We start from the raw sequence: 22,991 nt of genomic DNA, 5'->3' as shown, positions 1-22,991 counted from the left end.
TCACTAGGCTCCTCTGTCCATGGAATTCTCCAGGCAAGAATACCAGAGTGGGTTGCCATGCCCTTCTCTAAGGGATCTTCCTGACAGAAGAATCAAGCCCAGGTCTTCTGCATTGTAGGCAGATTCTTTACCACCTGAGTTGTGCTTGGCAGGAAAGAATTTAAATGGCCCTTGGGCTTCCCAGACAGGAGCCAGTGGTAAAGAATCCACCTGCCAATAAAGGACACATAAGAGACGACTCAGATTTGATCCCTGGGTCGAGAAGATCCCCTGGAGGAGGCCATGGCAACCCACTTGAGTAGTCTTAGGGCTTCCCTGGTGGCTAGGATGGTACAGAATCTGCATACAATGTGGGAGACCCAGGTTCTATCCCTGAGTCGGGAAGAGCCCCTGGAGAAGGGAATGGCTACCCACTCTAGTATTCTTGCCTGGCGAATTCCATGAACAGAGGAGCCTGGAGGGCTACAGTCCATGGGGTCTCAAAGAGTCGAACATGACTCTTTGAGGGACTAACACTGCAGAAATAGAGAACAGACCTGTGGACACAGCAGGGGAAGGAGAGGGTGGGACAAATCGAGCAGCATTGACATCCACACGGCACCGCGTGTGAAACAGCTAGCGGGAAGCGGCTGTATGGAACAGGGAGCTCAGTTCAACGCCCGGTGACAACCTAGAGATGTGGGGTGGGAGGGAGGCTCCAGAGGGACGGGGCGTGTGTATACTTATGACTGATTCATGTCGATGTACAGCGGAGACCAGCACAACATTGGAAAGCAACTGTCCTCCAGTTTAAAAAAAATGGCCCCTGGGCTGAGGGCAGCCAGCTTTCTGAGACTCATGGACTGAACAACAGTCTAGCTTCTCTTAACTCCCACACGCATGCTCAGTCGCTCAGTCGTGTCCTACTCTTTGTGACCCCATGGACTGTAGCCCACCAGGCTCCTCTATCCATGGAATTTTCCAGGCAAGGATACTGGAATGGGTTGCCATTTCCTACTCCAGGAGATCTTCCTGACCCAGGGATTGAACCTGCGTCTCTTGTGTCTCCTGCATTTTGGCAGGTGGATTCTTTCCCACTGAGCCACCTGGGAAGCCCTCTTTTAACTCATACATGAAGCAGAAAAGAAGAGTCCAGAGCCTGGATGTCTGTCTTTGGAGACTCAACACCTGGCCCCTTTTCACCTGCCACTGTCAAGTAACTAATGAAGGCATCTCAGAGGCTCTATTCATGAGAGGCTCGACTTAGATAAACAGAACCCACAGCCCTGTGAGACCCAGAGCTCCTGAGCTGGTGGTGTCCCTGGCAGCTGGGAGGACAAAAAAGCACGACAGCCATCTAGGTCAGGGAAGGTGTAAGCATTCGTCCGTGCCTCCTCCCCAAGTGGGGCCAGGATGCAGAAAGGCCCTTAGGGTTCCGCGTGGTACACAGTCCATCCAGGTGCTGATCATCAGTCAGCTTGGCGCCCACTGGGCATCCTAGTTGAGCTATTTCAAATCCTAAAAGACGATGCTGTGAAAGTGCTGCACTCAACATGCCAGCAAATTTGGAAAACTCAGCAGTGGCCACAGGACTGGAAAAGGTCAGTTTTCATTCCAATCCCAAAGAAAGGCAATGCCAAAGAATGCTCAAACTACCACATGATTGCACTCATCTCACATGCTAGTAATAGTAATGCTTAAAATTCTCCAAGCCAGGCTTCAGCAATACATGAACCATGAACTTCTAGATGTTCAAGCTGGTTTTAGAAAAGGCAGAGGAACCAGAGATCAAATTTCCAACATCCGCTGGATCATCGAAAAAGCAAGAGAGTTCCAGAAAAACATCTATTTCTGCTTTATTGACTATGCCAAAGCCTTTGACTGTGTGGATCACAATAAACTGTGGAAAATTCTGAAAGAGATGGGCATACCAGACCACCTGACCTGCCTCTTGAGAAACCTGTATGCAGGTCAGGAAGTAACAGTTAGAACTGGACATGGAACGACAGACTGGTTCCAAATAGGAAAAGGAGTACATCAAGGCTGTATATTGTCACCCTGCTTATTTAACTAATATGAAGAGTACATCATGAGAAACGCTGGGCTGGATGAAGCACAAGCTGGAATCAAGATTGCCAGGAGAAATATCAACAACCTCAGATATGCAGATGACACCACCCTTATGACAGAAAGTGAAGAAGAACTAAAGAGCCTCTTGATGAAAGTGAAAGAGAAGAGTGAAGAAGTTGGCTTAAAGTTCAACATTCAGAAGACTAAGATCATGGCATCCGGTCCCATCACTTCATGGCAAATAGATGGGGAAACAGTGGAAACAGTGGCTGATTTTATTTTTCTGGGCTCCAAAATCACTGCAGATGGTGATTGCAACCATGAAATTAAAAGACGCTTACTCCTTGGAAGGAAAGTTATGACCAACCTAGACAGCATATTAAAAAGCAGAGACATTACTTTGCCAACAAAGGTCCATCTAGTCAAGGCTGTGGTTTTTCCAGTAGTCATGTATGGGTGTGAGAGTTGGACTATAAAGAAAGCTGAGTGCTGAAGAATTGATGACTTTGAACTGTGGTGTTGGAGAAGACTCTTGAGAGTCCCTTGGACTGCAAGGAGATCCAACCAGTCCATCCTAAAGGAGATCAGTCCTGGGTGTTCATTGGAAGGACTGATGTTGAAGCTGAAACTCCAATACTTTGGCCACCTGATGCAGAGAGCTGACTTATTGGAAAAGACCCTGATGCTGGGAAAGATTGAGGGCAGGAGGAGATGGGGACGACAGAGGATGAGATGGTTGGATGGCATCACTGACTCAATGGATGTGGGTTTGGGTGGACTCCGGGAGTTGGTGATGGACAGGGAGGCCTGGTGTGCTGCGGTTCATGGGTTCGCAAAGAGTCGGACACGACTGAGCGACTGAACTGAACTGACCTGGGCATCCTAGGGCAACAAACGCTCCTTTCTTACACTGTGTTTCCTAGCCGATTTCTCCAGGGACCTGGGTCCAGTAGACACAATGCCATTCAGGGGTATCCAACCTACCCCTGTGGAGCCCCTATACCTGGTTCCTCCAACTCAAAGTGAATTGTCTTCCAGATCAAGTGCACACACACACACACAACCAGCCAGGTGGTAGCTACTGATGACCCTGATTCCCACATTCCTTTTAGCCTCCCAGAATAGGAGGTAAGAGTGAAGTGATAGAAACTATCTACCAGTATTTATTCACACTTATGTCAGAGAATAGGGCAAAAATTCATTTCACAACCTCCTTCACAGTTCGATGTGGCTATTCATCAATGTTCTCACCAGGGAAATGTGGATGGATGGATGGGACACCTATGTGCTACTTCGGGGCCCAGGCTTTAAGTCTGTGGCCACATCTCTGCCAAGTTCTCTTTCCCTTCCTGCTGACGTGAATTCAGGGAGACCTAGCTTGACAATGCAGGGACAATGCTCTGCAGAATGGCGGGGAATCGTGATGGAAGGAATCTGGACTCTAAAACGTCTGCAATGCATGTAGCTTCTGGCTGCTCTGGAACAGTCACCAGGCAGTTAGGTGAGAGAGAAACTTCTACCTTCTTCTGTCCATGGAGTTATTGTTGGGCCTCTTTGTTACAGCTGCTGGGCTTTACTCTGACTAGCACAGGGGAAAAGAGCATGGCCAAGCTGAAGGCTTCCCAGGCTAACATGGCAGCCCAATCCACCAGCCACTGAATGGTTTGGGTTTGTGTCATAAGAGGCCACTGGGGAAGGAAGCCGTGTTCCATATTGATTAAGATGGAATCAGATAGGGACTTCCTTGGTGGTCCAGTGGCTAAGACTCTGAGCTCCCAATTCAGAGAACCTGGGTTCTATCTACAGTCAGGGAACTAGATCCTATATGCTACAACTAAGATTCGGTGCAGTCAAAGAAATAATTTTTTTTTAAAGATGGAATCAGACAGATCTAGGATTTAATTTTGGTTGAAAGTGAAAGTGAAGTCATTCAGTCGTGTCCAACTCTTTGCGACCTCATGGACTGTAGCCTACCAGGCTCCTCTGTCCATGGGATTTTCCAGGCAAGAATACTGGAGTGGGTTGCCATTTCCTTCTCCAGGAGATCTTCGCGACCCAGGCATTGAACCCGGGTCTCCTGCATTGTAGGCAGACGCTTTACCATCTGAGCCACCAGGGAAGTCTAATTTTGGTTAGAACATTCATTAGTATTTTGAACCTTGGATACTTTCACTAACAAATTAAGTCTCAATTTCGTCTGTAAGATGAGGATAATAGAAGCTACTACTATATGAAATATCATTTCATATGATTATATGAGATAATATAGCTCAAGGGCTTGAAGATGTTTGCTGCTATTAATAGGATCAGGTGATATCCAGATGTGATTTTTCCCACCCTCATTCTCTAGGAAGGAGGGAAGGAAGCTAATGTCTTTTTAAAAGTATTTATTCATTTTTATTTATTTATTTGGCTGCTCTGGGTCTTAATTGCAGCATGTGGGACCTTTTAGTTGTGGCTTGTGGGATCTAGTTCCCTGACCAGGGATTGAACCCTAGGCTTGCTGCAATGGAACCGTGGAGTCTTAACTGCTGGACCATCAGGGAAGTCCCTCTGGAATTAAAAACATTTTTTTGATCCGTGGTTGGTTGAATCTGTGGATGTGGAAGCCACAGATATGGAAGGCAACTGTACAAGTCCCTAAAATTTTCAACACATAAAGTTTCTTAAGTATCTACTATGGGCCAGGGACTAGGATGGTGTTGGAGAACAGAGAAATTAAGTTTTGTGGAAATTAAGTTTTGCTTCACTTTTCAGAGGGCAGCAGCCTTTTCAGGCTCATAAACTGGAATGCTGAGCACCAATTGAGTTGAAATTTACCTTGACCAAGAAGGAAATCCTGATTCTTCACATGACGTTATGGGATGCCCAAATCCCACTACAGGTAAGTTAAACCATCATCTCTGGAGCCTGGACGCTGATGTTTTGAAAGCATTGAGGTGTCTCCAGTGAACAGGTGGCACTGAGTCTGAATACTACTTCTCCCAGTTGTCCACACCATGCCAAACAGAAGTTTCTTAAACAAGGTCTCAGCTTGGCATTCACCTGGAAAAACCTTCCATGTCTTCCACTGCCTACAGGCTGAAATCCAAACTCTGCATGACATTCACAATTTGGATCCAGCCTCTTTCCATTAATAACACTAATGGCTAAAATGGACTGGGCATTTCATACATTTCATACATACCCCTTGGTATTGTACCAAGGACTTTCTGTGTGTTATCCATTCACTTGTCACCTAACCTTAGTAGACTATGTCTTGCCCAGCTTCCATATTATAATAATAAGGGGACATTCCAAGAAAAGCATTTAGCACAGTGGTATGTAGTTTACTGCTCAGTTAACAGTAGCTATGACAGCTATCATCCTTGTTCTAAAGATGAGAAGGTTCAGGGGTGTTAGGTAACTTGCCTAAGACCACAGTCCTGATAAGTGAACAGAAATGGGGCCTGAACCTGAGAAGTCTGGCTTCAGTGCCCAGACTACCTGTTCTTTCACTCTGCCACTGAGAGCAGTGTTTGTCTCAGGGCATCTTCCAGAGCTGCCCTAGAGGATGTTCCCTTCATGGTTAGAACACCTCCCTTCGTCCTCCTCCAGGAAGGCTTCCTTCCTGCACTTCCTTCCCTCACGAACCCCACTAAGCAGAGGCTGATACCCCTGAGCCTTCTCGACAGACCTCCCTCTCCACTCTCATCCCACCCATCTGTCACTTAGACAGAGGGTGCACCCCCTCTGGGGGACATTGTCCTCGTCACCTCTGGCTCTGCCATGCCTGGCCTGACATGGAGCAGACCTCTGCGAATATTGTCACCGCAAGCCAAATCCATTGAAGAGAACCGGGCCAAGCGTGGAGAACAAGACCTCCTGGCAGAAGTGGCCTGCCTGTTCCCAGCTGTCAGCGTGCGCTCCAGAGCAAGCACGCTCGTGCTTTCCTTTGGCCAGAGTCCCCGCACCATTGGCCAGAACTTCCAGTCCCCTGGCCGTGGCTCTCAATGTGCTCTCCAGCCACCCCCTGAAGTTGACCAGCACGGGGTTCACCCCATAGGAGCCCGAATCATCCAGTAACACAAGTCTAGAAGATTCTTCACTTTCCCCAGTTCATTTTATCAACAAATATTGATTGAACCCTGACTTTGAGCCCAGCACCGGGAACTGGATACAGGGTGGAGTGCAAACCAGGCATGGTCCCTGGCCTCTGGAGCTTATGCGCCGGTGGGGGAGACAGTTCACCAGCAAGTAAACACACAAATGGATGTGCAACGGTAAATTCCATATGAGAAAAAATAATAGAGGACTTTGAGATAGAGTCAAGCCCAGTAGTCAGGGAAGGACTCTCTGAGGAGGTGACATTTCAGCCAAGGCCTCAGGGTATGAAGAGCTTTCAGCCTGCAAAGGGTAGAGAAAGAGCATCCTTGGCGAAGGGAACAGCAGATGCGAAGTAGAGATGGGAATGAGGCTGGAATAAGAAAGAAATGAAGGAAGGCCAGGCTGGGAGAAGCACAGGCAACAAGCTTGAGATTGGTAAGAAAAAGGCTGAAAGTAAGTTTGGGACAAGAAGAGCTTGCCTTGTATCCTTAGAATAATAGGGAAGTGGAGTAAGGATGTGAAACCAGGGTTGACATTCTATGGTTTGCATGTTTAGAGCTCTCTCTGGCTGTGCTGAAAATGGACTGGCAAAGCAAGAAGGAGGCAGAGTGACCTTTTGGAGGGCATAGATCTGGGGAGAGGTGCTGTGGCCAGACCAGGGTCGGGGCTGTGGGCTCAGAGAGAAGTGGATGGACTCCAGACATGTGTAAGAAGTAGAACTTTGCAGAGGTTTTCAGAAAAGCTAAAAAAAAAAACTTTATTGAATATGTGTGACAACCCCAACGATGGGGTGGGAGTCAGGGGCACCAGAAAGGTTTGGGAATATAAACAAAGATACACGTGCCCTCAGCCATGGAAACCAATACACACAGTCACCATTTCCCCCACAATCTCTCAGGGAGGATGAACCCCAGAGCAACTAAGATGCTGAAGGTTCTGGGTCATTCCTACCTCATTCAATGGTGTCAACTGATTTTTTTGAAACAGGGTATTTGAAATGTGAAAATGTGTTTCCCACTGTCCTGCCCTGCCATCAGGTGTTGGATTCCTGGGCTAGGAGGTGGTCAAACTGCAGGACTGGAGCACTGACCTGATGTCCGGGGCACAGTGAACCGCCACCTGCAGTGGCCAGGGAGGAGGAGGGTACCAGGGAAGAGGGGAGGAGGGGGAGGGGGAGGAGGGCCCTGCCCCTTGTAAGAAAGGTGACGTTGGTCTTTGCCTTCTACCACCACCCTCTGGCCCCTCCTGACTCCCGAGAACCTGCTGACAGCCCTCCCTCCCTGTGTCCCTCAGCAGCAACCCTCGGCCAGGGACCGCTCCCTGAAATGACGCCTCTCTCCACGCAAAAAGAGGTGGAAGACAGCAGAATCTGATCCAACCACCTCACACTGAGGCGTAAAAGAATGCCTTTAGTTCTTTATCCCTCCTTGAGGAATTCGCCTTCTCAAAAGAGCTTTCTGGGTCATTTAAATGATCTCTGCTCTCCTACCCACTTGTCTGAAAGGGCCCTTTCTCCCCAGGGCTTTTGCAAACTCTTTTTAAGCCCATGCAGTCTCCCCAAACTCAGCCTCTGGGGAGGGTAGTTCCATCACAGGGTAGGGGTGGGAGACTCTTCCAGGGGTGACATTAGAAGCATTTGATAACTGTGCAGTGAGCACCAACGCCTTGCCAGCGGGAGGGCCCCGAGGCCTTGGGTCAGCCTGGCGTTAACCAGCACGGGGTCCTGGGGAAAAGCCACGTGGTTGGGGCACCCGGAGGCAGTCGGGGAAAGCAGGTATTTGTCAACAGGCACAGCAGTGTTTCTTCGTTTTAACGACCATCTGGCAGCGCTAGGTGGGCTGTGTGTCAGCTCTGATCCTCCCCATCTTGTTCAGTTTCTGTTGTCCCACTGGGAAAGGTCTCTGGGCCATTTGTTCCATTAGAGGGAAAGTGGCAGGCGGGAACTCGGGAATGCAGTGGCCTTTGGGCAAAGCCAGCCGCGTGGAATCCCAGGTGAAGAGGATCCCAGGCCCTCGACCCACTGCGTGACCTTGAAGGGCCGAGCCGCCTCTGACTGTCCTTCCTCTCGCCCCTCCTCACAGCTATTTTTGTCCAGCCTGACAGCCCTTGGCGATCCCAGCCGTCTGGGCTCCGTGAGCCGGATGCAAAGCAGGCAGCACAAACGTCTGGTGCTGAATCCCAAGAGGATTCCTCTCTGGGCGCCGTCACGTGGGAACGCGGCTTCTGTGCTGTGTATCCGACGGGACCACAGGCCAGGAGGACGGTGACCATGCGGGAGGCGGGGAGCCAGGTTCTCTGCTGCACAAGCCTGGCTCCTGTCTGGGGGCACCATCCGAGGCCTGGGGGTGAGGACACCCAGTCACGGAGCCCAGAGACCTCCCAGCTGTGTGCAGGGAACCGTGGTCACCTGGAGGGTGGGTGTCAGCTGGGAAGAGCGTAGGCGCCGGCCCTGCTGGGCTTCCAGTCACCAGTCTCGGCCGTGGTGGACAGCAGGTCTGTTCTGGGGTTCACTGGGATGGGGGAGGAGATAGGTGGGCTGGGCAGACAGGGTTCCCAGGAGACGTCTTTGTGGCCCCTGCGCGGTTACTATCTCAGGAAGTGAAACAGACACTATGTCCCGGCCTAGGGGCCTGGGAAGTCTGCAGCCAGGCAGTCACTGCGCCTGGCTGGGGTCTGATCTCTAGGGAAGCAGCACGCCATAGGTCATTGTGCCTTTTAAAGCGTTGTTCCCAGACCTGAGATTAATGCCTACTGCCCCATTTGTTCTCAGGCAGGAAAGGGGTCTGGGCACAGCTCTTGGGGGACTCTCCTGGGACCTCTGTCCAGGGAAGAAATGAGATCCATACTCTGAGATCAGAACAGCTCCAGGAGAAGCTGGGACAAGCAGTGAGGAGGGGAAATGAGCCAAAGGAGGAGGGTTCCTTGGATGGGTGAAGAAGACACCTTCATACATAACCAGTCCAGGAAGCAGAGCAGAAAAGGCAACGCCATTTTTAGAGCTCCTGGAAAAAGAACTCTCCTCCTTCCTGGGAGCAAAGCCAGCTCAGAAAGCCCCGACTTCAGTGATCTCGGAGACCCAGGAGCGGAAGAGCATAGCTCCTGCTGGCCTCCCAGCTGGCCCCGGGGAAGAAGGTCTGGGGGCAGGAACAGCCACATAAGCAGGAGACCCCACCACGCCAGGGGGGACAGGGGAAGGAGACCGAAGGAGGGGTGCCACGTGGCTGCTCCTGGCCGCCCTGCCACCAGGGGCCGCAGGCAGGGGGGCAGCTGGCCTCTCCAGGGGGCGGGCCCTCCGGGCAGAAGATGCCCCTCGACTGGGCAGCAAATTCCTCCGGGCTGGCAGGATGGCGCCAGCAGCTCTGCGCAAGGGGGCTGCTCGGAGGGCCGGGATGGGGTAAGCCAGAGGGGAGGCATTGGGAAGCACGGGGCCGGGCACCCTTCCTAGGATGGCGAGCTGGTTGCTCGGGGCAGAGAGCCCGGGGCAGCTGTGGAAGAAGGACCAGGGCCAGGCAGGGAAGGCCAGGGGGCCGGCAGGCGTGGGTGAAGGCTCCATCTCGGCTGCATAGCTGTTGAGGTGGGAGAGAAGGCGGATCCGCACTGGGTCTGCACGGCTGCTGGGTCCTTCCAGGACCCCCAGGTACCTGATGACCTCGGTGAGGCACTCCCGAAAACCGATGCTCCGGAAGTCGACTGCCAGGGCTCGGGCATCAAAGAATCCTGCAAAGTGAGGCACGATGAGGGCATGCTGGGCAGGGGACAAGCCCGGAGCCTGAGATCAGGCTGTCCTGAGTTCTGAACCTGCTTTCCTCACTTACCCCTGTGTGACCTTGGGCAGGTCACCTCACCTCTCTGAGACCCAGTCTCCCCATCTGTAAAGTGGGAGTGGTAAAGAACCTGCCTGCCAATGCAGGAGACATGAGTTTGACCCCTGGGTCAGGAAGATCCCCTGGAGGAGGAAATGGCAACCCATTCCAGTATTCTTGCCTGAAAAACCTCCATGGACAGATGTGCCTGGTGGACTACAATCCATGGGCTTGTAAGAGTTGGATACAAATGAGCACAGGCACACATGTACACACATCTGGGGTTGAGGAGGTGAGGTCTGAGGGCCAAACAAATTCACTAACCAGAGCATTGTAGAATATATTGTTTTCATCATAACTCATGATTAACGCAAGGAAGAAACTCTGTGGCCAAGATAACTTCATTTAAGCAGATGCTTGCCAGGTGTGAAAGGGTTGTGCACATGGAGGTATGGAACAGGATGGGGGTGGATGCTGGGAGGTGCTGGTAAGAGCCATTAGGGCCGGAAGAGTCTTTGGAGAGGGAAGTGGAGAATAGCGATGAAGCATGAGGTTTCTGCAGGCCAGTTGCTTGAACATGGACTTAACCAGCACCCTAACTATGGACAAGATTCTCAATCTTTCCATGCCTCAATTTCCTGAGCTGTGAAATGGGCATGTAACAGTACTTGCTACATACAGAAGGGAGGACAAAATGAAATGGTGCACAGAAATACCTAACAAATGAAAAGTGAACTATCATTTATATGACTGGTTTGGCCCCCATAGGTATTCGAGTTTGCTTCCCATCACAAAGTGCAGTCTAGAAAGCAGGATCCCACCCTGGACCTCAGCTGCTGCCCTCAAGCCAGGCACCCTGTTTTGGAGGCCTGATAATCAATTTCGGGTGACCAGGGGGACTGCCAGCAAGAGTATTCACATTCTCACTGCCTCTCCACTCCTGCCCCTCTCTCAGCCACCTTCTGGGCAAGGATGGAACAGCCCCGGTGAGGACTGGCCTCATGATCATGGCAGCAAATATCAGTTCCCTGGTTCACGGCTGAGTCCCCCACAGAGGGACAGCTTGGCAGGAGATGATGTTTGGAGCCAGGCCTCCCTGGAGGCAAGACCTGGCTCTGGTGTCTACTTAGTTGTGCAACTTTGAGCAAATCAAATCGCCTCTCTGTTCACTGTTCTTTTTTCACTAACATTTGCTGGGTTCTTCCTAAGTACTTAATTTGCACTAGCTAATTTGAACCTCATAAAAACCGATCATTATTCCTATTTCAGAGGTGAGGAAACTGAGGAATAAAGGGCTTAAATCAATCATCTAAGGTCCTAAAACTAGTAAGCCATAAAGTCAGTGTTCAGATCCAAAGTCAGTGCTCTAAGCCACAATTCTCTGTCTTTCCATCAGCCCTTAGCCAGAAAACAGAGAGGACACCACCACCCACCCTCGAGATTCTTATGAGAATCAAATGAGATAACAGTAGAGAAAGCATTTTGAAAACTATAAAATGATGCCAAAATATTAGTCACTATTTTTCTTTAAATTGGATAAATATAAATGTAGCTTGAACTATGTCCTCCCTTGGTTGATTAGAGGCAGTTTCCACTGTCAGCCATGCATTTCTTTGGTGGAAGTTTTCCAAGTGACTACTTGCAGCAGGGTCATCAGGCATGCTTGCTAAACTGGCAGATTCTTAAACTCCAATCCAGACCCACTGCCTTGGGACCGCTGGAGTGTGATTCACGACTCTGCCTGCCCCCACATGACACCGCTGCCCACCAAGGCTTGAGAGGCACCAGGCTGGCTCCCTTAAAATGCAACTGTTTCCTTGATGGGTAGCAAGTTAAGGTTTCAGGGCTTAAGTCTTCACAGACAAGGTCTGTGGAGCTTTCACAGTTTCCCAATGGTGAAATTATGAAAACACCCAGAGCAGCTTCAGAATTTCCATCTGTCCAGAAGTCTTTTAAAAACCACAGTTTCGTGACTTTTTTGTAGTGGACTAGCTCAAAATAACAGAATGAATTACATTTGCATCTTACTACCATCCCACAACTGATCTTTAACTGTGAGTGTGACATGTTCCCCCACAACACCACCAAGATCACAAGAGTCCAGAAGCCTAGATCAGTGGGTCGGCACACCAATGAACCGCCATAGCTAAAAATCTCCCACTGGATTGCAGTGAGAGTGAGCTCATTCCAGCTGATGCTTAACGAGGCCCTGGCGGAAGGGAGGGACCAGTAGTCTGTTATAGAAGAGTTCCTCCAAGGTTCAAGGTTGGCAGGAGTAGAGCTGAAGAAAGGGCAGGACACAGGGAAACAATGAAAGCAGAGAGGGTGATGCCAAAGGAAGAAGAGAGACAAACTTTGCTTCAGCCCCTCTGTGAACTGTGAGCTCCACGAGGGCAGGGACCGTGTCCGCTTTGCTCACCACTGTATCCCCAGGGCCCAGCCCCCAAATACTGGCTGTAGGAAATGACTCTGGGAGAGCCTAGTATCCGTACCTGTGCCTCCAGTGGCGTGGAGCATTTTCAAGTGATCTACCGTCATCTGCAGGACCTCGGCTTTCTCCAACTTGGAGGAGCCCTGTGTGTACAGAAGAGTGATGGTCTTTAGCTGACCTCTGTCACTCACCTCCCCTGCACAGGGTAATCAACACTCACTGCCTCAATTTTCTCCTCTTCCTTCAGCTCCACCAGTGCCTGAAACTGGGCTTCTGTTTTGGCCAAGCCTTCCAAATCTAAGATTCTCTTTAGTTCTCATTTTAGCCTATTTTACCCATCAGTTCCTGAACGCCCTCCTCCCGTCTTCTTGCTCTAACTGACCCTTAAAACGGTGGTGTTCCCAGTAGGTGATGGCCCACTTTTCTTGTTCTGTGCACTCTCCTCAGAGGGTCCCCTCTACCTCCGTGGCTTCAGGCACCATCACCAGAATATCACTCCTGCATAACCACGTGCCTCCTAGACCAGCTTTACCAGAAATCCAACTTTACAGTCACTACACACACACCCAAGATCGGGCTCGTCATCTTACCCCCAAAGCACCTGCTCTTCCTTCATTCTCTCTTGGGGAATGTTTCTGAGACTCCAGCATCACCTGGTCTCCCAGGTGAAACCTAAGGGCTGGACTCTCCATGAGAGTCCCTTGAAGGTGGGTACTAAGTCTAGTTCATGGCCGGGCTTGTGAACGTTTTAATAAAGGTCGGTGGAACGACTGACTTGTTCCCCCCAGCAGAAAGGAAGTCACAGGACCTATGACCGTGCTGGGGTGCATACGGTGAGAGTCTTTGAGGTTGTCTGATTGACTCAACTGTCTGACTCTCCACTGAAGTCCCTCCACCCCAGCATGTTCAATGACAGCCTTACTCCCCAAGCAGCCTGTTCTACTTTCACATAGCTCTGGAAATGTCAGTAGTGCTGAGGGATAGGGCACTTTAGGATCACATAGTCTGTGTTCCAGTTCCACTCTGCCATTTACTAGTTGTGTGATCTGGAGTATGGAGTAAGTTACTTCACCTGTTTTTCAATTTCCTCACCAGTGCAATGGGCATCATAGTCTCAATCCTTCAGGATCGTTCTGAGGATTCAATTCAATTAGATGATGAACATAAAGCCACAGCCCCTAAGACACCTCAGTCAATATGAATTTCCATTCCTTATTCCTGGCCATTGACAGGCACTTCACGGCACTTCAGGCAGCTGCCACCAATCAATAAGAGATGCCGTGAGAAGTGAATCCTATCTGCAACCCACACTATACTTCCTCAAACACATTCAGCAGCGTCACATACCTGCTTCTCAAAGGCAGTGGGGACCAAGCGCCGCAGTTCAGAAAGGCTGCTGTTGATACGGTCCCGGCGCCGTTTCTCTATGATCTAAAAAGCAATGAGGAAAGAAACAAAAACCAAGTAGGCACTCCATCACAGTTTCCAACATGTTTTGATGGGCACTGACTCATATCTTCCTTCACAATATTCCTGTAAGGGCGATAAATCCATTCTCACATTACGGAGGAGGAAAATAAGGCTCAGAGAGGGGCAGCAATTTGCTTAAGGTCAGACAGCAAGGAAGTTCAAGGCTGGGAACAGAATTCAGATCTCTTGTCTTGATCTGAGGAGTGGTATTCAACACATTTAACCGCTGATACAACAGGGCACCAATCAGTTAGAATACAGACACCAACCACAGCCCCAGAGCAGACCCTGGAGACCTCTGCTGGGCCAGGGAGACCCCCTTGAGTTGCTGGGTCATGAAGTCAAGGGCTGGCTTGGCTAGGCATGGCTCTCTCCAGCTGGGAAGGCCTTTCATTCCCAAGAGCTCATTCTCAGCTCATGATCCTGGTAGCGGAATGCTTATCTCAGGATAGAAATAATGACGCCCATTTTACTGACAAAGAGAATGAGGCTGGATGGAGGAGGTTTTTTGGTTAGTGAGTGGTGGGGCTGGTCTCTGCTGGATTCTGGGTCTCTGGACTTCCAGGACAGAAGCATAGCTACATCCTTCTTCTGTTCCCCTAACTTACCCCTCAGCACAGTGGGAGGGAGTGAAAGTTCTGGGCTCAGAGAGAAGTGGGGAAGACTGGGATAAATAATAAAGGCTAGTTTGTGTGTCACCTTTTGTTCTGAGCACATTAATTAATTCACTTCAAAACAGCCCTTTGAGGAAGGTACCGTCATGATCAGTTACACAGATGAGAAAATGAGGCATAGAGAGGTTAAGCAGCTTGCTCAAGGTCACTCGGCTTGCTACTGGCAGAACGGGCACTTGAACCCTGACAGCATCGCGTCCCTCGTGGTGCTTCTGACCAGGGTTCTCTGGGCCAGGCCCCTGGGAACTCAGGGCAAACCTCTGTTCCGCAACTCCGCTGAGAAAGATACTCACCCCTCTGCGTTTCTTCCTGGCTTGCATTTGTGAAGGGCTGGGGGTGGACAGCGGCCGGGCCATCTGGCTGGAGAGGAAGAGAAAGGCCGATTTTTTAGAGGACCATCTCCCTGGCCTGGGCTGACCTCGGAACCGGCTGTGGGCGGGCACAGCCCCCTCCCAGCGCGGAGGTCTCCCAGGCCCAGGGGGGAGGAGGCACAGGGCAGGCGTGGGTGGGGACGCTTTCTCTCCCATTCTCCCCGGGGGCTCTTTTCTCCTTGGGCCAACTCCTCCCCTGCACCGAGCTTCCTGCCCCAGAGTGGCCGGTGGCTGGGGCCATGGGATGGGGGGCTTGACTCTCGCCCGAACCTGACCCGCTGGGCCTCGGCCCCTGCCCCTCGCCCTCGGGAGAACCGCACCCCGGCCAACCGGCTCCTGCAACCCGATCCCCGGGGCGGGGCGGGCGAGGGCACGGGCGGCGGCGGGGCCGGGCCGGCGGGTTGGGTTTCAGAGGGAGCCGCTGGGAACGAGCGTGGAAAGAACAGATGCCGCCGCTTCCCACGGGCCGGGCGCGCCGGCCGCCCGCCCTCCGCCCGGCCTGCAGCTGCCGCCTCCTCCCACGCTGCGCGGCCAGGCCGAGGGGGAGGCAGCATCTGGGTCACAGGCCCCTCTCGGACTCTGGGGACGCGGCCCTAGCCTCCCCCAAAAGCCCTAGCCTCGCATCGCTTTTGGCCTCCAGTCCGCCGGCCGCCGGGGCTGACTGAAGGATGGATGTCCGCTCGCACCCTAGGAGTGTGAGGGCTCAAGCCCTCTGGGGCTATTCCTGCCCGTCTGACTGATATTCTCCTCAGCCCAACTGCTTGCCGTCTTAAGGGTCTCCTGCTTCAGAGGCTCTCCTGGAGTGAAGGGGATTTGCTGGGCTGCACTTAGGATCATTCATTTGGCCAACATGCCAGCGGCCCCACTCAGACCCAGGACTAGACTGAATGCCCTCGGCCAGGCCCCAGACCCCAGCTCCCATTGAGGATATCACAGCCACAAATAACTGCAGACAAGCGGACTCCCCTGCTATTTCAGACACACATCTGAACAGGAACCCAAGAGCTCCTCTCCACCTAAAACCTCCCTGCACCCCCGCCCCTGCACCCCCAGGTGGGTTCTCATCTCACCAAAGGCACACATCTCCCATTTCTGCAAGGTGGGCACTCAACCACCATCTTTGATTCCTTCTCTGTCCTCACCTATCCCATGAAAACCTGCCCATTCATGTCCAAAATATATTTCACACCTGTCCCCCTTATCTCCATTGCCAATCTTAGGACCAAGCCTCCATCACCTTTCTAGTCTGCTGGAGTCCATGGTATCCTACTACCCCCTACAAGCAGGCAGAGTGATCATCTAAATGCTGGGACCTCCTTGGTGGTCCAGTGGTTAAGACTTTGCTTTCTTATGTAGGGGGTGCAGGTGTGATCCCTGGTCGGGGAAGCTAAGATCCCACATGACTCGTGGCCAAAAAACCAAAATATAAAACAGAAGGAATTACATATACATTACCGTATGTAAAATAGATACCCAATGGGAAGTTACTGTATACCACAGGGAACTCAACCTGTGACTACCCAGAGGGGCAGGATGGGGTAGGGGTGGGGTGGGGTTAGGTTCAAGAGGGAGGGGCTATAGGTATACTTAACAGCCGATCAGTGCTGTTGTATAGCAGAAGCCAACACAAAATCATAAAGCATTTATCCTCCAAATAGATTAACAACAGAAAAACCCAGAATTGTAACAAATTCAATAAAGAAGTTAAAAAAAAAAGTATTTAGTATTTCCCTGGTGATCCAGTGGTTAAGAATCCACCTGCCAATGCAGGGGACACGGGTTCGATCCCTGCTCGGAGAAGATTCCTGTGTACCACAACTACTGAGCTTGAGCACTAGAGCCCATGCTCTGTAACAACACGGGTTATTGTGGTTGTGCTGGGCTCAGTCGTGTCCGACTCTTTCCGACCCTATGGACTATAGTCCACCAGGCTTCTCTGTCCCTGGAATTTTCCAGGCAAGAACACTGGGATGGGTTGCTGTTTCCTATTCGAGGGGATCTTCCTGACACAGGGATCGAACCCACATCTCTTACATCTCCTGCATTGGCAGGCAGATTCTTTACCACCGGGCCACCTGGGAAGCCAGTAACAAGAGAAGCCACCACAATAAGAAACCCGAGTCCTGCAACCGGAGAGTGGCCCCCACTCACTGCAACTAGAGAGAGCCCATGTGCAGCTTTGAAGGCAGAGCACAGGGAAAAATAAATAACTTTTTTTAAATCTTAAAAAAAAAAAAATCAGATCCTGTCACTCTCTTAAACTCCTCAGGGACTTCCCAAAGATCAAGGCCACCATCTGTTAGGTAGCCCAGCTGGCCCCTGTCACCTCCTAAACACAACTCTTTTTACTCTGTAGGCTCCAGTTTGTGAATGCACTAATCCTTTCTTGTGGCGTCACATACTGTTTCCCTGGTCCAGCCCCTCTCCTCACCCAACCCCAGTCCCTTTGCCTAGGAACTTCTAGCACCTTTCAGATTTCAACTCAAATGTCAACTAACTGGGGCAGTCTTTTCTGACATCACCCCTCCCACCTGATATTTGATTGTCTATCTCTCCATGAAGTCCATAAGTTCCATGAGGCCATGAACCATGTCTGTCTCATTCAAAGTTGTACCCGGTACTCAGCAAATCCTGGAACATGACAGAGCCCATGGTTGAGCTCTGCCTCCCGCCCTCGCCTTTGGCATCACTGAAGGACACAGAGGTGACACCATAAAATCGACGTCTTAGACCTTCATGAAATGGCATATGTGGCTTGCCCGGAGGGTTGCAGCCCACTTGACAATCCTCTTGGCATTAGAGGTTGGATCATTTTCATCACTGCTCAAAGAGAGAAGGTTGCAGGGAAGACCAGATCAACATTTGCCAAACCTTACTGCTATGGCCCTGGCTTTGTCCAGCTACATCTGGAAAAGGCTATTTCCATCCAAACATCTGGACAAGAACATAAGGCCGGTGAAAACTCCTGGGAGGGATGGCTCAGCAAACTAGGCCGAGGGCTCAGGGGGCCAGATCCTGAGATCTGTAGGGCGGCTTGTTTACAAAGCTTCACTCAGGACAAGCCGCAAGAGCCAAGGTCTACTAAGAAACACGGCCTTTGTCCCTCCAGGGTGGGTGAGGTGTCTCCAGAGGTATTGGGTTAGCAGTGTGCGCGTCACTGCCTCTCAGCCTGATCCCTCCTCAGGGACCATCTGTTGGAGGCTGACACCCCCCTTTCAGGGGAGCTCAGCCATCCTTTTCCCACCCTCCTGGTTCTCTGCATCCCTCTCCCTCCACTCTTGTATCCCACAGGCATGTCTCACATCAGAGCTTTCCAGGCATCTCTACAGGTATTAATACTCCTCTCCTTTGAAGGAGAGCCCATTTCACCCAGGCATCACCACATGTATTAATACTTCTCTCCTTTGAGGGACAGCCCCACTTCACCCGGGCATCACCACACGTATTAATACTTCTCTCCTTTGAGGGACAGCCCCACTTCACCCGGGCATCACCACACGTATTAATACTTCTCTCCTTTGAGGGACAGCCCCACTTCACCCGGGCATCACCACACGTATTAATACTTCTCTCCTTTGAGGGACAGCCCCACTTCACAGATGAGGATGCTGAGCACGGGGAGCTACGGCAGCTTGCCCAGCCTATGCAGCTGCTGAGGAGCAAAACCCGTATGGGAATCCATGTCTTCTGGCTCCAAATTCAGCATTGTTTTCCCTCCTAATTCCTACTTCCTGTCTGTCTGAATAGCCCTCCAGTCCCCTTAGCCGAACAGCTCCCAAGAGCCCAGCCAGAGCGAGTTCTTTTCCAGGCTGTGATCTGGCCCTGACACTGGGAGAGGGTGGGAGAGCTTCTTGACTGAGAGCTTGGAAATAAGGCAGATTTTCAGGGGCCCAGAGAAAATACATTGAGTCCCAAGATCGGCTCCATGGGCATCAACGGATCCCTAGCCAGAATTCTGGGGTGGTCTCTTGAGGGAGAGGCAGCTTTCCAGGTGGTCTGGCCACCAGTCATGACCACCCTCAGCGGTCAGCCTCAGTTCCTCTTAGGGAAGTACCCTGAGGAGCCTTTGCAGGTGACCCCGTTCATTTTCCATCAACCAGAGGCAGACTCACAATGTCTTCAGTGAAAGGTTTTCAGAGAGCATTCAGCCCACTTGTAAAATGTGGAAACTCAGAGAGGGGAAGGTATCTGCTCCAGGACACACAGCAAATTAAACGAAATTCCAGAGCTGAAGCCAAGTCTACTGGTTTTTCATCCAGTGCTCCCCACGTAGTCATCATCCCACCGTGTATACGTCATAGCCAGTACTTCCTGTTCTAGACAGCATTTCCACATTTGCTTGTTTCATTTATCATACAATAGCTCTGTGAATTAAGTATTGGGGCCATTTCACGCTAAGGAAAAATAATCATTTGATAGCTGGAGGGAGACAGACACAAAGTCCAGTCTACAGACATCCAGGCTTTTCATTAGACCATGCTGCTTCATGAACATGGCACCCTTCAACTGAACAGTGACCCCTTAGCAGTTTTTAAAAACTTAATTAACTAGGCTGCGCTGGCTCTTCATGACTCACAGGGGATTTTTCCTTGAGGTGCACCGACTCTCAAGTTGTGGCATGTGGGCTCAGTAGTTGTGGCCCATGGGCTTAGTGGCTCCACTGCATGTGGATCTTAGGGATCTTAGGGATCTTAGGTCCCTGCCCATGGATCTAACTCATGTCTCGTGCATTGCAAGGGGGATTCTTAACCACTGGACCATCTGCCCTAGAGAGCAGTTTTATCTGGAAGTTGCCTTGTGTCAAAGCAAGAAGTTGTATGCCTTAAGTCCATTACCCTATCAAAGCCTCATCCTGTGAGGTAAGATATTAGCATCCCCATATTGTAAGGGAGAAAACTGGGATTCAGAAAGGGGTAATCACTTGCCTAAGTTAATGGTGGTGAGAGTCACATACAAGTCTGTCTGACTTCAAAGGCCATCATGTGCCTCAAATCATGTAGAAACAACCCAGACCCTGAACCAGTGCCTGACGTGTGGCAGGCGCTCATTAAATTTTTGCAGAGGGGGAGGGGAGAGGTATATTCTCAGTTTGGACTCACGGGTGTCAGGGGGCTGGGTTCAGATAGGAGCTCTGAGGGTGATTCTCACATGTGGGGCAGGACACGGCCACTAGGTGGACACCCACAGTGACAGTGGAACACACCCTGCTCTTTACTCTGAGTGGGGAGGGGTTTGAGCCCTGCCTCTGACCCTGGGGAGAGGCTGGCTGCTTCAGTCCCGTGGCCCTGGCCACTGTTTATCTGGCTTTCTTTGTCCATGGAGCTCTTCTTCTCTGAGAGTTCCCTGAGGGCAGAAGCTGAGCAGGATACATCTGGGCCCCCCACACCCAGCCCAGGGTCTGGGCCACAGCAGGCATCGTTCAGCGCTCCCTGAATTGAAGCATTGATGTCTGCTGGGGGGAGGGCCTTTTGGTGAGTGCTACAAAGAGGGGTCTATAAGTCCGCCTCTGCCAGATGTCCAACTGCTTTCTCTCCTCTGAGGGGGTCTGCTCGCCAGAGAATCTAGACAGTCTCAAAAAATGGGCTCTGGTTGAAAGGACAAAATGTTGTATAGGAAAAAAAACTACATACCGATCCTTTATGCCATAGTCCAAACGCCACTGCCTTCAGGAAGCCCTCCTTGCACATTTGGTTGTGAGTGACCTCTCCCTGTTCAGGTGCCCTCACAGCCCACAGTCTGTCTCTCCTTCCATCTTCCATCCTACCCATGGACTTTGTGTGACCTGGCAGGTCACTGACCAGGCTGCAAATTCTTGGGAGGACAGAAGCCAGCTCCTATTGGCCTAGCTCTCTGACACCAATTTCACGCCTCTGATTCATGAAGACCCAATGACACTGAGCTTCAAACCCCTCCCCCCACCCCCCCCCCACATGGCATTGGTCCCTTCCCCTGCTCCCAGCAGGCACAGACTCAGACAACTGATTCTTTAAATAGCAGTTTCTGCTAAACAATTTTTAAAGGCTAGTAAGTTGCATAGGGAATTGTATTATATACCCCAAAACCTCATGAACAGGAAATTACCTCCTATTATAAGCTAGAAATAATTGGAAGGTGGTGGCCCTTTATTGGGCTTGTGATTGAAAAGGATCCCCTGGTCTCAGAAAACTGGAGATCACTGAGATTATGACATACTCTCAGAAACATCCCTAAGAATGAACGGAATCCCCTTTGCAAATCTAGTCTAGAGATTCAGGTTTAGATGAACCAGGAGGGACCAGATAGGCCTCCCTTTTCTACTCCTTGCTCTCCTTTATTTCCTGACGAGGAAACAGGCTCTTAAAGGGAAAGCAATGGCCCAAGGTCAAACGGTGAGTTGGTGGCAGATTTGAGGCTAGGACTCAGGCCTGCAGGCTCCTAGTCAGTCCCCGCTGCTCTTTCAAGTTCTGGGTATCACATATTGAGTGCCTGATACTAATTAAGCATTTGCTACATGCTGGGCTCTGTGTGAAGCCTTTGACATACGTTATCTCATTTGATTTTCCTAATAATCCTATGAGATCAGTTCTATTATTTATACCCATTTTACAGATGAAGAAACTGAAACTTAGCTTGTTCACAGAACTGGGATGTAGCAGAGCTTTTACAAGTCTAGTTTGTTCTATAGGTTTGACACCAGGTCTGAAAATGTACCAAGAGTTGAAAGACATTGGCAAGGAAGAGGCTGATGTGGTAGAAAGGACACTGGAATCGAATGGAGTCAAGGCCCTTGCATTGACCACAGGCAAGTCACCGATTATTATCTTCAATATTAAAACCTTAATTGCAAAGTCCAGTTTGCTCAAGAGGGATTTTCTTCCCCTGGAAATTTTTCTCTGTGTGTGTAGTATATGAAAAGTGCACCCAAGCTAGAGTAGAATTAAGAAGGTGTGGTTACTCTTCATAGCCACTGCATTCTGGACCAGGGGGTGTGATACCAACAGCCCGGGAGAGTTCCTAAGATCTTCAGGGAAAGTCCCTGCCAGTAGCCTCACCCGGGCACTTGGAAAGACATTGCCAACCGGACCTCAGACCCCGAGCTGAACTCTCCCTCCATGAAGCATCCCTAGCCCTGAACCGCGGAGAGGGCTCGGGATCTCGGGTACTCGTGCGCCTAACAGTGGCGCCACACCTGCGTCGCCCCAGGATTCGCCCAGCGCTCGGCAGTCCGTCGGGCGGCTTCCCAGCCGGCTCGCCCCCGCGCGCTCTGCACCCCCAGCCCGCCTTACCTCAGCTCGCCTTCGCGGCCCACGTCGATGGGTCCGTCGGACTCGCTGTCGGAGCCGCTCGGCTCCCGGGGCCGCTTCATCATGAACGCGGGCTGCGCGGGTCTCCGCCGGGAGGCGCGGGCGGCGAGCCGGGAAGTCGGGCCCCGCCCCGGCCCCGCCCCGGGGGCGCCGCCGCCGCCCTTTCCCAGGGCCCTTTCCTGCGCCGCAGCCCCGGGCGCCCCCTCGCCCCCGCCGTGACGCGCTGGCCGAGCCGTGGGAAGGCCCCGGGCGGTCGCCGCCCCCGCCGACGGCTGGGAGGTCCGGCTCCTCTCCGCCGCCTCGGCCGCAGCGAGCTGGGTGGCCTTGGGCAGGTGCCCTTGGAGGCCCCCGGGGAGTCCAGGGGGTCCCCGTCTGGTTCGCCCTGGGGCGCTGCTGACTCCGCGATGCCCCAGACTGCAGAGGTCTAGTCGTGCTGGGGTCCTGGGAGCGGCAGACACATCCGGTTTGGGGAGGCTGGTGGGGGTGGCGGTGGCCTGATCCTCGACCAGAATCCTCCAGCAGCTTCTCCAGAAAGGGTCGAGAACAAGTGTAATGTGGGGTGGGGTGGCGGCTGTCATCCCCAAAAGGATGGCCGTAGTTGTGGCTGCACCACCTGAGCAGGACCGGCTCTGGCCAAGTGCCTGAGGACCTGTCTTGGTGGTGGGGGCGCTGGGTGTCCCTGGGAATCAGTTCATCAGAGGCCGAGCTGTCTTGGGAGGCCAAGAAGTCTCAGAGAAGGCCCATTCCTGAAGCGATGCCTCAAAAGGGAGTGGGTGGCAGTCTCCCGCCTCCCTTCCTGGGACTCCCCTACAACAGACCAAACT

General features: G+C 51.6%; 1 protein-coding gene across 4 annotated transcripts; it reads right to left on the bottom strand.

The window, feature by feature from the left end:
* Window positions 1–6,865: 6,865 nt before the first annotated feature.
* On the bottom strand, window positions 6,866–22,393 carry HEYL (hes related family bHLH transcription factor with YRPW motif like). Of its 4 annotated transcripts, none has more exons than XM_043877232.1 (5): window positions 22,150–22,393; window positions 14,807–14,873; window positions 13,717–13,800; window positions 12,431–12,512; window positions 6,866–9,852 (listed from the first exon to the last, which is right to left on the bottom strand). In XM_043877232.1, exons 1-5 carry the CDS (start codon window positions 22,230–22,232, stop codon window positions 9,179–9,181), a joined length of 990 nt encoding a protein of 329 aa, XP_043733167.1. In that variant the 5' UTR covers window positions 22,233–22,393; the 3' UTR covers window positions 6,866–9,178. The 4 variants fall into 4 exon arrangements, with proteins under 4 accessions (XP_043733167.1, XP_043733169.1, XP_043733168.1 ...); XM_043877234.1 differs by having other exon boundaries at window positions 14,807–14,869; window positions 22,150–22,277; XM_043877233.1 differs by lacking the exon at window positions 22,150–22,393 and adding an exon at window positions 20,515–20,764 and having other exon boundaries at window positions 14,807–14,869.
* Window positions 22,394–22,991: the final 598 nt, after the last annotated feature.

Source organism: Cervus elaphus, chromosome 20 (genome assembly GCF_910594005.1).
Source record: "Cervus elaphus chromosome 20, mCerEla1.1, whole genome shotgun sequence".
Taxonomy (NCBI): domain Eukaryota; kingdom Metazoa; phylum Chordata; class Mammalia; order Artiodactyla; family Cervidae; genus Cervus; species Cervus elaphus.
This window is presented reverse-complemented; position numbering and strand designations above follow the sequence as displayed.

What these genes read in the sequence shown, in the direction of transcription:
- HEYL (XM_043877233.1), bottom strand. Translation starts at nt 20,652, where the DNA reads ATGGGTAGGATGGAAGATGGAAGGAGAGACAGACTGTGGGCTGTGAGG. An exon ending in CCAGGAAGAAACGCAGAGGG is followed by an intron (nt 13,801 to 14,806) that starts GTGAGTATCTTT and finishes ATTGCTTTTTAG; the next exon opens with ATCATAGAGAAACGGCGCCG. An exon ending in CCACGCCACTGGAGGCACAG is followed by an intron (nt 9,853 to 12,430) that starts GTACGGATACTA and finishes CTCACTTTGCAG; the next exon opens with GATTCTTTGATGCCCGAGCC.